General features: G+C 40.9%; 1 protein-coding gene across 1 annotated transcript in view; it reads right to left on the bottom strand.

The window, feature by feature from the left end:
* CNGB3 (cyclic nucleotide gated channel subunit beta 3) overlaps positions 1-16,072 on the bottom strand; it is a 167,364-nt gene that overhangs the window by 135,809 nt on the left and 15,483 nt on the right. Inside the window, exon 4 of the mRNA XM_056108544.1 lies at positions 6,529-6,643. Within this exon, the coding sequence (XP_055964519.1) occupies positions 6,529-6,643 (115 nt within the window). The remainder of the gene's footprint in view (positions 1-6,528; positions 6,644-16,072) is intronic.

Here is a 16,072-nt window from a genome sequence, read left to right as displayed (position 1 = left end):
TCACATATGGATTTTAAAGAATATTTTCTGCAGTGATTCTTGCGTTTTCTAGCTGCATGATAATAAACACCAGTGTTTATGAGTGCTGATCTGATTTTGAATTCTATTCTGCTCTCATTGTTCCTGCTGTGAAATGATTGCCTATTTTAAAACCACCCAAATAGAGACTGATTGCTATTATGAACAAAGAAGACTATTCATAGAAATAACCTTCCTTCTTAGCATTATGAGTACCAAGGCTGATGAAAAGTCACATACTGTATACTATAAAAGTTCTGGGCATTGAACATTTCACTTGCTTGCTTGTTCATCATTTAATCACTTAACCTATCAACCATTCATCTCTGTCTCTTTTTCCAGACATAAAGAGTTGATATTTCTAAGGCAAACATATATTCTTTTGCTTGCTATTCATTAGTCTCCATCGAAATATACTTTTTAATATTAAAAAATAAGAATGTGCTGAGTTGGAATGCCAGGAATAGGCTGTTTTTCTTGCTAATGGACAAATGGCATCAATGGGACTTTCCAAGGTGAACTGCATGTCTTTCAGGAGTGAAATGATTCAGTGAACAAGATAATGATTTCTTTGTTTTTCTTGGGGGAAGATTTGCAAAAGTCTTTTCTCTAATAGACAATGTAGAAAATGTTGTAAATGATTTAAAAAGAAGGAATGAAGAAAGCTATTTTAATACAAACAGATTCAAGTTGAAAACATAAACACGAAATACTTGTAAACCTTGAAAAATAAATCTTCAGACTGGCATTTACTTGAGATAAATATTACTTTAGCTGGAAAATTAATTTTGGACTTCATTTATAATATTGAGGGTTGGATAAAACCCATGCTTTATGAAACTCCATATTGATAATGATAACATTTATTTTAGTCGTCTGTTTTTATTACACTTTATATAAGTAACTACATAGACATAGTGACATAAATATATATATATATATCCATATTATTAACCTTACTAAATGATATTTGAGAGAAGAGGAAAAAGAAAAATATTACAAATAGGATCTCAAACTTTGCAAATAATTAAGTCTTTCTATTCTATGGCAGGAAGAAGCTCATTATGTATGCCTATGAGTAAGAGTTTTTCTAGGAATAGAATAGAGAAAATTTATATCCATGAATACAAAGGTTCTATGTGAAAGTGTTTTTCAAGATGATAGAATAGAGATAGTTTGTGCTTATGTTCTCCAATAATCATATAGCAAAACTAGGACTAAGGGGTCTGTGGAATAGCTCAATTGACCACGTGTCTATTTTGCATGCAGGAAGCCTGGGTTTAGTCCCAGAAAACTGCATGGTCCCCTGATCACTGACGGGAAGTGTCTTGGAACACAAGCTGGGAGTAGAGACTGAGTGCCACTGGGTATGGCCCCCAAGCCAGAATTAGCAAGTAAAAAATCTTCTCCTAAAAGAACTTAAAAATCCCCCAAACAAAACTTCCATAGCAAAGGAATCCTTCAGATTTGGAGACACAGATGCTCTCACCTAGAAAGAAACTCCTTTGTAGGTAAATCAGCTGCAAATGAGTTTTCTAAGGGAAGCAACTTTATTCTGAGGTGCTGGCATGCTGACCTTGCACCCAATCTTCAGCCCTGTACTTAAAATATTATAGTCGGAGGCCAGCAACTAGAGGATGCAAATGCGGGTTGGAGTTTCTGATGGCAATTTAGAGATGTCACCAGGCCACATTGGATTTCATTGTCCACAGGAACAGACTCTGTGGCAAAAACTCAGAGCATTAAGTCCTGTGAGTCCCTTGGTAGCTTCCTGGCTGGCATAACCTGGCACCACAGCTGACACCAGCTCCTGGCTACTGTGAATTGACTCATTATCGCCCAACTGGAATTGGAACTTTTCCCTGTGAATCTATATCTCAGTAACTCACAAGTCCATTCAATTTCCAGAAAACAGATGGGGTCAGGTGCTTGGGATCACAGACTCCAAGTCCGTTCCCGGGTCTGCTCAAAACCAGTACACATTTAGTAGTAGGTACTTACTATAGTGAATTTATAAGACTAACTTGAACTTGGAGTCACCTCTGGAGGCAGGCACTGTTAATCCTTATTCAAATTCAGGCCTGTTTAGTCTATAGCTTGTGGCAGAAACTTGTAATAGCAGACTTCTAGTTGTTATATAAGCCTCCTTGAATTAAGCTGCACACCTGGGACTGGGTACGTGCAACTGTCAAAACACAGGTTGCTGTCCAGTTATAAACCACCATCTAAACAACTTTCCAAGTCTGGCTCAAGAGGAAATAGAAGATCTGAACATGCCACTTATAAACAAGAAAATTGAAATAATAATCAAGTAGACTCTTTCCAAAGAAAAGTCTATTTCTACAGGGATTAACTACTGAATTCCATTAAATCTCCAAAACTGACCCATTGCCTATATTTCTCAAGGTCTTACAAAGAATTGAAAAAATGGAAATCTTCCAAATTTCTGTAAGATCAACATTATACTCTGATACCAAAAGAGAAGAGGAGGAGGAAGAGAATAGGAGGAGGAGGAGGAGGAGGAAGAATGAAAGCTACAAACTTATATCCCCAATGAAAATAGTTGCAAAAGCCCTCAAAAAAACCTTTAGTGCTATATTGAAAGGATTCTACAATATATTAGTGTGTGTTTCAACACCTCACTTCCACCAGTGGGTAGATCAGCCAGACAGAAAATCATCAAGGAACAGCAGCCTAATTGATATGTATATCATATGGGCTTAATAGATAATCAGAGGGCTGTTTACCCCTAAAAAACTTAATTCACATTTTCCTCAAGTGCATATCTTTGCAACTATTCTTTCAGATCACAGCCATAAAAGAGAGGGCTGGAAAACCTCCTAAATATATGAAGACTAAATAACATGATATAACATTTGCTCGAGCGGGCCCAGTAATGTCTCCATTTTGAGAATTGTTGTTACTGTGTTTGGCATATCGAATACATCACAGGTAGCTTGCCAGGCTTTGCCGTGCAGGTGAGATACTCTCAGTAGCTTGCCAGGCTCTCCAAGAAGGGCGGAGGAATTGAACCCGACTCGGCCAGGCTGGCTGCGTGCAAGGCAAACGCCCTACCTCTGTGCTATCACTCCAGCCCAAGAAAATAAAAAGATTAACAAAATTTTAAAATTAAAGAAAATTCTTCCAAACACTTCCAACACCATCCTGATACCAAAAGCAGAGAACATTCCAGATAGTATAATTTGAAGTTGTGAGCAAGACTCTTGTTTCAAACGACTTAGGCTACTTCTTGGTCTTTTGTGCTTCCACAAAACTTACCCATAATCTGGGGACCAGAGCGATAGTTCAGTCAGTAGGTTGGGTATTTTGCCTTGCATGCTGCCAATTCAGGTTCTATGCCCGGTTCCCTGTGTCCTGCTGGAGTGATCTCTGAGCAGAGTCAGAAGTAAACCTTGAGCACTGCTGTGTATGGCCCCAAAACATAACAAAAAAACTGTACTGATCTTTCTATATATATATAATCCTTTTCAACCCTGGGTTTAGATCAGGGGTGAGGAAAATGCACTCAGAAAAGGAAACATTCAACTTTTCTTTATTAATAATCTAACCTTTTTCAAATGAAAAAATGAAGCTTGAATTAGTCACTCACACAGCATCTATATTTAGCTCCTGCAATCAATCAAATCCTTAATGTTTTTCTAGAACAAGCTTTTCACACCTGACCTTATCAGAGGTTAAAGTTGTTGATTTTGAATAGCTACAAATACAAAGTCATCTTCATTTTTCAGAAGCATTGTGAAATAAAACTTTTAACACAAAATCATTTTTATCTTTGTTATTTTCTAGTGATGGATATAAACATTATAGTCTCTAGGATTCAGTATCTGGTACTACTGAGGTCCATAAAATCAAAACAGGAAGACTTTGGCAAATCCTTAATGGTACAGGAACATGAGGAATCCCAGTATTAGATGAAAATGATACTGGAAATTCCAGTAGCCCATTTTAGCTACTTACTCAGTATAGCTGTTTACACTCAATTCCCAGAGAAGGAGTAACTATCCAGCTAACAAAGCAACCCGACTACTTCACTTGTCAATAATGCTCAAGCATTGCTCTGCTTACATTAGAGAAAGAATAATTATTCCCAGGAGAAATCGATTCACAGGTTTGCGACTGAAATTGGACTGGTGTGACAGAGGAAAAAGAGGGGAGTTTAGAGGAGCAACTGTGTGTTTTGACACAGCAAAGCAGGAACAACCCAGTAGACAGACTAAACTTACCATCCTGCTCAAAATGTTTTGTGTCTTTGATATATACTAATTTTATTTTTACACTTTTAGCGAAATTCAAAAGCTTCACTTTTCATATTTTAGACGTATAAAAGTATAACACTAGAAATGGATCTGAGACAAGAAGATTATACCCTTGAATGTTAGTTAACAGAGTCTATAGCACTGTAGCACTGTCCTCCCATTGTTCATCAATTTGCTCGAGGAGGCCCAGTAACGTCTCCATTGTGAGACTTGTTACTGTGTTTTGCATATTGAATACATCATGGGTAGCTTGCCAGGCTTTGTGGTGGATAGGAGACACATATATAGTTCGCTAAAATAAATGCCAGAAAGAGAGTGATTTGGGGCTGGAGTGATAGCACAGTGGGTAGGGCATTTGCCTTGCACATGGCCCAACCTGGGTTCGATTCCCAGCATCTCATATGGTCCCCTGAACCTGGCCAGGAGTAATTCCTGAGTACATGAACCAGGAGTAACCCCTGTGCATCGCTGGGTATGAACCAAAAAGCAAAAAAAAAAAAAAAAAAAAAAGGAGAACACAGAAAGAGAGTGATTTGTTTCTGAAGGTTAAGCTGTTGATTAAGGGTGGGTTTATTGGAGGGACGGAGGAGAAAGTTCCACTTAGGAATCTGAGTCTTTTGCAGTCTAATCCTGGCTGAGCTGCCCCTCTGTCCAGAGGTGAACCAATTAACCTCTTTCGCATTGGCTGATTATCTGTAGAGTGAAGATAATAACGACCCACTTACAAAACTGGAAATCATTTTGTAAACACCTACAGTTATAGCAATAATCTAAGTAATTACGTACCCCAGCAAGATTCTAATTTTTACCCCAGTTTAAATATCTGCACTCTGCTTAAATAGTATGTCACTTTCAATTTCTGTCAAGCACTGCTTTTTTTTTTTTTTAAAAAAAGTGTGTAATAGAATAAATTTATGTTTATTTTCACATACTCAGAAAATACTCTCTCTTCCTGGTACCTATTGTTTAGGCTGAAATACACAGGTTCCTGGGCTGGAGCGATAGCACAGCAGTTAGGGCATTTGCCTTGCACACAGCCAACATGGCCGACCCGAGTTCGATTCCTCTGCCCCTCTCGGAGAGCCTGGCAAGCTACCGAGAGTATCTCGCTTGCATGGCAAAGCCTGGCAAGCTACCCGTGGCATATTTGATATGCCAAACACAGTAACAACAAAGTCTCACAATTGAGACGTTACTGGGCCTGCTCGAGAAAATCGATGAACAATGGGACAGTGACAGTGACAGTGACACAGGTTCCTAGATTTTCATAGTTACTCCTGGTGGCACACACAGTTTAATATAGCAGAGGAACTGCAGAGAGAGGCTGAGGGTTCTGGAATCTGGAAAGAAACAAGTGCTTTCAACTTCTTTTAGACTCCCAACCTGCCTTGCCTATTAAACAAGAAAAGCACGTTTTCAATTTTTTCACAAGGTTTTTGCAACTATATTAAAACTAGTTAAACAATTCAAATTGTATCGGCAGGTATATAAAAACAAGGCAAGTAGTGACAAAATGAGGGGGTCCCTAGATGCTTTGCATTTTGCACCCACTAATTCACATAGAAACTGCCGTCTCTTCTGGGATATTTCCAGTCATTTTGTAGGAAGTATTTATTTACAAAACTGCCTTCTTGGCATGACATAAAGATAGCTCATTTCTGAAATTATTCTTGGTTATCACTAGGTAAAGGGATTGAAGGGTTTTCTACAACAATACAATGTTTACAGAATTGGAATAGCCATTTCCTTATGAATTTAGAGGAAAGTTTTTGTTTATTATGTTTTGTTTGGGGCCCTGCGCTGGAAATGCTCAGGGCTGACTCCTGGCTCTGTGCTCAGAGATGGGATGCATGGATTGAACCTCAGGAGGTCGAATGCAAAGCAAACACCTTAACCCCTGGACTGTTTCTCCACCCCTCAGAAGGGAATCTTACACATTCTTTCAACTTCTTATTTTGAAAAACATCATGTCTGATATTTATGTAGGTTGCTTTAAAAAATATACTTGATGGTAATATTTCTGTTGGTAGCCAAACAGCAGACACTGGGTTAGTGGCTGTCACTCACTGGTAAAGGACAATGACTGAAAGTCTTTTAATTAGGGCCCAGTTCCATAGTATTACGTGACTTATTGCAGTTCTTTTCTCCTTGGCTCAACATAATGGGGAATTGATGTTCGCAGTTTTCAAAGTTGGTTAAGCAAATCTCTAAATGTGTTTTATTGAATTCTTACCTGATGATTTCTTCTGCAGCAGTCTGTATTTCCTTCTCTGGAATTGTTTTGGTTGATTCTGCTACATTTTGAGCGTTAGGGTTTGTGGTCATATCTTTGAGAGAATCTTTCTCATCTGTGGAAAGGAAACAATATTAAGAGAAGCTTTTCTTTGGGAGGGGAAGCCATGGCAGTGCTCAGGATCTCGAAGAATGTGGGACTGCGTGGGGACTTGGGGGCCCGCAGGGTTACTTCCAGCAGTCTTGTGGGGTGGTCTGTGGTGCCAGCAGCTGACCCAGGGACTTCAAGATGCAGAGCATGTGCTCAACACCTAGAACCTCATCCCTAACTGCAGTACCTAACACTTGGTGCTGCCATATTTGACCAGATAATCTAGAGATTCTACTCGCTTTTCCAGAATAATATTTTCAGGAATATTTCCTCTCAGATTCCTGTTTGGCAGAGTCAGACCTTACACAGAAGTAGTTAATCTATGTATACCTAAAGAACAGTGAAAAATTGAAAGTTGTTATACTATATAGCAAACATTTTACATGAGGGATTTTATTTAATCACACCTAGTGGTGATCAGGGCTTACTCCTGACTCCGTGCTCAAGGATAACTGCTGTGGTGGTATTCAAGGGACCATAGGTGGTGCTCTGATTGAACCCAGGTTGACCTTACACACTGTACTATGTCTAGGCCCCATGGACTAGAGTGATAGCGCAGTAGGTAGGGTGTTTGCCTTGCACGCAGTCGACTTGGCCGACCTGAGTTTGATTCCTCCATCCCTCTCAGAGAGCCTGGCAAGCTACTGAGAATATCTCGCCCGCACGGCAAAGCCTGGCAAGCTACCCGTGACGTATTCGATATGCCAAACATAGTAACAAGAAGTCTCACAGTGTTACTGGGCCCGCTCAAGCAAATTGATGAACAATGGGAGGACTGTGACCGACCGTGACATATATGTGTGTATATATATATATATATATATATATATATATATATATATATGTTAGCATACCTGAGATTAATAAAAATTAAATATTTAAAGGAATTTTTTTTCTTTTTGGGTCACACCCAGCGATGCTCAGGGGTTAATCCTGGCTCATGCACTCAGGAATTACTCCTGGCGGTGTTTGGGGGACCATATGGGATGCTGGGAATCAAACCTGGATTGGCCACATTGTCTGCATGTAAGGCAAATGCCCTACCGGCTGTGCTATTGCTCCAGCCCAGGAATTTTGTTTTTTTTTCCCTAAAGACTTTATAGTCTGTGGCAACAATAAATGCATTATAGCACTGTAGCATTGTCCTGGCATTGTTTATCGAGTTGCTCGAGCGGGCCCAGTAATGTCTCTTTTGTGAAACTTGTTGTAACTATGTTTGGCATATTGAATACATCACAGGAAGCTCGCCAGACTTTACTGTGTGGGCAAGATAACTCTCAATAGCTTGCTGGGCTCTCCGAGAGGGGTGGAATAATCAAACCCGGCTAGGCTGGGCTGGCTTTGCACAAGGCAAACGCCCTACCGCTGTGCTATCACTCCGGCCCATTATAAAAATCAGAAAAATAATGGGCAGAAATCACAAAATAGATATGAGTGGCGACCGTGGCATGGTCTCTCTCACCTGCCACGTACACTCGGTGGCCATGAGCGGCTTCCTCACCCGGCCTGCAGCCACCGCCAACAGACACATAAAGGACGGATCAGGGCCACCAGGCTGGCTGGTGATCATTTGCTGTTTATTCCATTCTCCCCACGTGCCTGTTCCAGTCTCACTGAGCGTCCCACTCCAGGCTCACTCTGCCCCCCATTCTCGTATCCTACTGTCCCCATGTTAGTCTTTCTATGCTCCATCTTCCTGCCTTGGTCTCGTGCCCAACTTCCAATTACTGAGGGTCGCAACCACACCTATATGAAGTAGATGAATATATGTATTCAACATGTGAAAGGCTTCCTTGCAAAGGAGGCTCTTTGAAGATAAGACAAAGATCTCCTGCAGCTAAGAGATCTGCTCAAAGGTGAAATACCACCTAGGGGTGTGTTTCTCCTTCCCTTAGTCCAACAACCCTTTAAACATTCATCTTAATTCTATTTCTTAATATTAGTCATTTTGTATGGACACAGTAAGAGATAGATTAAGCTGGTTGGGTGGCTCTCCTGAGGACCTCTTGCTGTGGATCCCAGACTACAGCGCTCAGGCCAGATTAGTCTTTCCTAACCCTAGCAGGGTCCTAGTCCAGTTGTTACTCTATAGGTCATGACAGAATTTGTCCATGACCATGTTCTTAACTTATAGTTCAGTATTATGGCAGTTGGCCTGGCCTGTTTTGATTCCAGGGTAGCTCTCGGCTTGCCCTGTGTCTATCCAGTCCCTCGTTGAGACCCTGCTTTGGGGGTGCTAGGAACTAAAGGCAATTGAGGCTTAAGTCAAGAAAACAGATGCCCAGGAGTGAATATTATTAGGAATCAATTAATTCCCAAGCTCCAAAAGCATAGCGTTAACTTTCTTCCTGTGTCTATACAAAAAGTATATTGCTCTGAAGTAAACTATGCACAAGGACATAAGGGAAGAAGAAAAGCAGTATTTCACTTATAAATACAAAATCAGAGATTTCTGAGGAGCTTGATTTTACAAGTCACAAGTACTACTTAGGGGAAATGAGTGATTAACAGGTAGAGAAAGAGCACAGAGAAGTTAAAGATGAATATTGGGGAAATGGGAGTGCTTTGGGAGCACTGTGAATGGTGTAACCCAATAAGCCTAAACTCCCTGTAGCCAGAGAGAAAGGACAAACCAATGTTATTATTCAATCAGAGCTTACTCCTGGCTCTGTGCTCAAGGACTACTGCTGTGATTGTATTCAAGGGACCTGTGTGGTACTTCAACTGAACCTGGGTTGGCCTTACACACTGCACTATATCTAGGTCCCATTATATATGGGGCCTAGATATAGAATATATATTATAGAGATATCACTATAGCACTGTCCTGTAGCACCGTCTTCCTGTTGTTCATCGATTTGCTTGAGCGGGCCCAGTAACATCTCTATTGTGAGACTTGTTGTTACTGTGTTTAGCATATCAAATACGTCACGGGTAGCTTGCAAGCTTTGCTGTGCATGCGAGATACTCTCGGTAGCTTGCTGGGCTCTCTGAGAGGGGCGGAGGAATCAAACTTGGGTTGGCTGGGTTGGCTGCTTGCAAGGCAAATGCCCTACACACTGTGCTATTGCTCCAGCCCATCATAAAGATAAAATAGAGATAAATATATATCATAATGAGATATATGTATATATATATATATATATGTATATGTATGTATCTCGGAGAGCCCAGCAAGCTACCAAGAGAATCCTGCCCGCACAGGCAGAGCCTGGCAAGTTCCCCGTGGCATATTCAATATGCCCAAAACAAAAACACTGTCCTCCCGTTGTTCATTGATTTGCTTGAGCGGGCCCAGTAATGTCTCCATTTTGAGTCTTCTTGTTACTGTGTTTGACATATTGAATACGTCACGGGTAGCTTGCCAGGCTTTGCTATGCAGGCAAGATACTCTTGGTAGCTTACCAGGCTCTCCGATAGGGGCAGAGGAATTGAACCCGGCTTGGCCGGGCCGGCTGCATGCAAGGCAAATGCCCTACTGCTGTGCTATCGCTCCAGCCCCCAAACCAGTAACCATATCAGGTCTCATTCCCCTAACCCTGAAAGAGCCTCCAATCAGTGGGAAAGATGAGTAAGGAGAGGCTGCTAAAATCTCAGGGCTGGGACAAATAGAGATGTTACTGGTGCCTCCTTAAGTAACTCGATGAACAATGGGATGACAGTGATATAGTGAGATTTATATATAGATAGATAGATGTTAGCAAACCTGAGATAGATAAGGATTAAATATTTAAAGAATTTTGGTTTTTCCTAAAAATTTTTAGAGTTTATGGCAACAATGAATACATATAAAAATCGGAAAAATAACAGGAAGAAATGTTTTATTGACATATTTTAGAATTTTTTATTCTAAATGTTGAATTAAGTCAATCTTTGTATTTGGTTTAATCATCATTGGTGATGCCACACGAACTAATATGTACTAGTTTTATTTTAAGTTTAAAAATTCCCCCTCCAAACCTACAGGTATAATTTATGCAGTTTAAATTATAATTTACTCAGAATAATCAGTTTACCAGCAAATACTTATAGAGAAGGTATTAATGAAAGTAAATTACTCTATAAGAGGAAAATATAGAAGCAAAAAAGCACAATGACAATTTAATGGTTATTCATTATCCACAGTTTCCTATTAATTTTTAATAGATTGTGTTTAGAAAATTGAAACCAAAGCCCAAGTAATTACTCTTATTTTATTGTAATACATTATAATTTAAAAAACTTAAGCCGATTTATTATTGAAATTTGGATTTTCCTAATGATAAATCATGATAATTATGTTACAAAAATTTTCACTGTAAAACACTGGAATGTGACAGATTTTATGATCCATTTATAATATTTCAATGTCAAAAGCGTTTTATGTTCATATTTCAGATATAAAGGAAATCATAAATCAAGTCACTAAGTCTATATATTTGAAGTTAATAAATAGATTTCTCATCAGTTTTCTATATGAATTGCTATGCTTTATAGGAAACAGTTATCAGTATTTTTTGCAATGTTTAAATGAAAAATTTCAAATCTTCAATTTTACTTGGAATATAAAGAAATTTCGACTTAACTATGCTATTGAAATCTGCATCTAATGATTATAGTTTAGGTGAAATGTTGGCATGTGCTTGAGTACTAAGATCACTTGATCACTTGACATCCCGTTACTCATCGATTTGCTCGAGTGGGTGCCAGTAACATCTCCATTCATCCCTGTCACATGCTAATGTAGCCCAATGGCGTCTGCTCATTCTAGGAACACAGAGAGCCTGAAACCGATCATTCAGGGTCTTGACAATGAAATCTGACCATCTCATAGATAGGTGGCCATGTGATCTTTTGATGTCTCATGGAATCCAGTCGGTAATGGCTCTAGACCAGCGGTCATTCCAAATCTCATTACATGTCCAGCCCATCTGATTTTCAACACCCTGGCAAATGAGACAGCATCCCTGATTCTTGACTGTCGATGGAGGGACCCACTCCGAGAGGGAAAAGGGCTTTTAGGGTGGCCTCTAATCATCCTTGCAGGTGTTCCCATGGTTCAAAACATATTTCAACGCAATCAAATACAGTGGGGTAATCTTGCATTAAGTGTTTTATGATGTGTCACATGGCCGTATTGTGGCCACACAGTCCAGAAAGCATCCTGGAGTGTTTCTGTGGCTGGGCAGTGGAGGTAGTGGAGGTAATGGAGGTCAGCCAAGCTGCTGGGAGCAGGTAGAGGATCTCTGTTCCTGGGTGCATTGAGCCTGGAGTTCGAGGTCACAGAGTTCCACTTCCCTTTGCTCTGTGGGGCTTCACTTGTGCATGAGTCTCAGCCTGAGTGTCCGGAAAGCATCCTGGACCGTGTCTGTGGCTGGGTAGTGGAGGTAATGGAGGTCTGCTGGGCTGTTGGGAGCAGGCAGAGGATATACCAGTAAATACAATGGGTCTCATTCCCCTGACCTTGAAAGAGCCACCAATATGGCAGTGTTAAGAAGGATGAGGAAGGAGAGGCTGATACAATCTCAGTGCCCTAGGCTGCCAAAACGAAGGACAAAAACGACTGTCTGTACTTTCAATGCATGTATGCTCGCATCAGATGCATCCATCAAGGACCTGATGGTGCAAGCATGAAAGATCAAGTACGACATCATTAGTCTGACCGAGATGAGAAGGCATCTATCACATCACGCCGTTTTCAACACTGGGGAAGAACTGTTCCTCGGAACATGCAGCAAAAGATGCATTGGTGGTGTTGGTGTTCTTGTCAACACAAATTTGGCCATAAACATTGATTCATTCGAATGCCTAACAACCCGAATTGGACGATTACACTTGAATAGATCTGGCTCACTGCTGAGAGTTTCTATCTTTGTTGTCTATGCACCAACATACAATTATGATGAAGGAGAAATTGAGAAGTTCTACATGGAGCTGGAGAAGTTCTATAAAGGAAACCACAACTTCTACAAGATCATTGTCGGTGATTTTAATGCCAAGATAGGACTGAGAAGATCAGCCGAAGAACTCCACATCAGGAGCCATGGCCTAGAAATGGAACAAGCAGGGTGAGAGACTGTCTGAGTTCATCATGTTGACCAAGACCATCCATAGTAACTCACAGTTCCAGAAGGCCTAATGTAAACGTTGGACATGGGAGTCTCCTGGTGGACGGTTCCACAACAAAATTGACCACATCATATTCTATCGATGGTTTTGCCTGACTGATGTTGCTGTTATCCCAAAATCCCAAACGGGATTGGACCACTGTCTATTTCATGCAAAATTCTACTTCACAGAGTGGGGAGAAAGGAATACAAAGTTTAAGAAGAGAACTCCCAGAACAACCACGAACTGGGAGCTCTTTGGCACTATTGAGGCAACATGGGGAGACGCTGTTGACAACATTGACGAGGTATATGGTTGACTGGTTCAGCACCTCCATGATTTTGCGAAGAATGCCTAGAAAGAGATAGCCACAGAAAGGCAACTGTCTTCAAAAACTCTCGAGCTCATTTGCCAACGTGGCTTGCATAAGCTTCAAGCAACCCCAAGCCAACATCTGAATTTGTAAAGCAGTGCAAAGAAGCAATCAAGGAAGACCTCAAAGAGAAGAGCAGCAGTGCTGGTAGATGCAGCAGAAGCCGGGAAAAGCATTCGCAATGCCTGCCTGTCCTTTGCCAACTACAAGAGCAAGATGACTGCCCTCCGAAATCCTGATGGACCTATCACATCTTCCAGAAGGGCAATGGAGAAGATTATCCATGACTTCTACTCAGATCCCTTAAATATCCATGTCCACCTGCCCACATACCAAATGCTGCAGGATGGGTATCTTGTTCCCAAAGTTCTCCCTTCCAAAATTTGACACGCTATTTCATTGGAAAAGATGCAAACAGCACCAGGCCCAGACAAGGTCAGACCCAAACACCTAAAGAACATGTGGTCAGTACTCATCAATACGTTCTTCACTTGCTACCTGTCTGAATGCAAGGTTTCATTCCAATGGAAAACCAGCAGGACTGTACTACTGTACAAGAAGGGAGACATCCACGACATTGGCAACTATCGCCCAATCTGCTTGTTATCTATTATCTACAAGCTGTTCACTCGAGTCATCCTGTGTAGGATTGGCAGAACACTAGATGAAGGACAACCATAAAACCAAGCAGGTCTCCAACAAGGATTTAGCACAATCGACCATATCCACAGGATAACCAAGCTCATTGAGGTTTCTCGGGAGTTCAAGGTGCCACTCTGTCTAACGTTCATTGATTTAAAGAAGACCTTTGATTCTTTTGAGACTGAAGCGGTCATTGAAGCCCTAGCCAAACAGGGTGTTCAAAGTCAATACATCAGGATCCTCTGTGAGCTCTATTACGGATTCACTACCAGGATCTCACCATTCTAGAGGGAGGTGATCATTGACGTCAAGAGAAGGGTTCAGCAGAGTGATACCATTTCACCACAACTCTTTAGTTCTACCCCCGAGAACATCATGCGATGACTGGAATGGGAAGGATTAGGAGTGAAGATAGACGGTTGGCAACTACACCACCTCCACTTCGCTGATAACATCATTCTTATAACACCAAACATCAGCCAAGCAGCACAAATGCTGGCCGACTTTGACCGTGTGGGTGGAAAGGTTGGACTACAGCTGAATCTCATGAAGACAATGTTTATGAGAAACAGTCTCATTCCTGATGTTCCATTAATTCTCAACAGGACAAACATCTCCAAATGCAACAGTTATGTGTACCTAAGTTGAGAAACCAACATGACGAATGACCTTGAACCTGAGTTGTGCAGGAGGAAGAGAATGGCTTGAAATGCCTTCAAGAATGTCGAAGAAATAGTTAAGAAGATGAAGAACCTCCAGCTCCAGGCACATCTCTTCGATTCCACTGTTCTTCCTGCATTGACATACGCCTCAGAGACCTGGGCCCTACGCAAACAGGGTGAGAACATTATTCAGGTCTCCCAAAGAGGAATCGAAAGAGCTATGCTTGGAGTATCATGTTTCACTCAAATGAGAGAAAGAATCTGGAGTTCTGACCTCCGTCGACGGTCAAGAATCAGGGACGCTGTCTCATTTACCAAGGTGTCAAAGATCAGATGGGCTGGACATGTAATGAAATTTGGAGATGACCGCTGGACTAGAGCCATTACTGACTGGATTCCATGGGACATCAAAAGATTTTGTGGCTGCCCACCTATGAGATGGTCAGATTTCTTCGTCAATGCTCTGAATGATTGGTTTGAAGCTCTTTGTGTTCCTAGAATGAGCAGACGCCATTGGGCTACAGTAACATGCAACAGGGATGAATGGAGACATTACTGGCATCCGCTCGAAAAAAATGATGGGTAAGGGATGTGAAGTGATCAAGTGATTTCAGGTATAAAGGAAATCCTAAATCTAATCACTAAGTATATATTTTTGAAGTTAATAAATAAACTGTTCTGCAAGAGTGTGTTTCTCCTGTTCAATTGAAGAATTTTTATCACTATAACATTTGTTTTTCTAACTCTTGATTGTTGCACTTTCCAACCCATTCTAATATGACCATGTATCTATTATAACATGTCTAAACTATTAAGAAATTAAAGCATAGTTTAATTTGTATATAGGCATATTAATTCCAACATAAATTTTTCAGTCAAAACTTGTTTAGAATGATGAGAAACCAGTTACTAGCCCATTCTAGAACAACTTAAAAAATACTCATGATGGGGCTGGAGCGATAGCACAGTGGGTAGGGTGTTTGTCTTGCAAGCTGCTTACTGGGGTTCGGTTCCCAGTATCCTATATGGTCCCCTGAGCACTGCCAGGAGTAATTCCTGAGTGTAGAGCCAGGAGTAACCCCTGTGCATCACTGGGTGTCACCCAAAAAAGCAAACAAAACAAAACAAAACAAAAAACTCATGAGGACCTCAAAAGATTCTGTCCACTGTAATCACCTGTTGTCTCTTACCAACACAGCACATCCTTTGTGAAACAGTCAAATAGTTTGTATCATCCTCCTCATAAAACAGAATTCAAAATACATAGCAAATCTTAATCTGACACGTGAAGTTTTGCCAACCACACAGTGTACTTCCTCCTCAGTTCACACAGAACATTAGGAATCTTTCTTTTGTAGCTGCCCAAATGTCCAACTCTCTCTCATTCTGCCAACTCTGCTCCCATCATGTTGGGTAGCAGTTGCCAGGTCTCATCAGTACACTTGGTCAAATTCTGCACTGGAAGGTGTGCCTGAGGCTGATAGCAAAATCTGTTACCAAAGTGCTCTTAGTTACTTTAATGAATGTGGAAGAATGAAGTACTGAGTTTGCCCTCCATACACCTGGCTGAATCTATCTGGAGTGTGGCAGCGTCTTACTCTGGGTAAGGTAATACACTTCCAAACTGCTT

The sequence above is a fragment of the Sorex fumeus genome, unplaced genomic scaffold (genome assembly GCF_029834395.1).
Source record: "Sorex fumeus unplaced genomic scaffold, SorFum_2.1 ptg000002l, whole genome shotgun sequence".
NCBI lineage: Eukaryota > Metazoa > Chordata > Mammalia > Eulipotyphla > Soricidae > Sorex > Sorex fumeus.
Note: the sequence above shows the minus strand (reverse complement) of the source record. Positions and strands in the feature narration are given on the sequence as shown.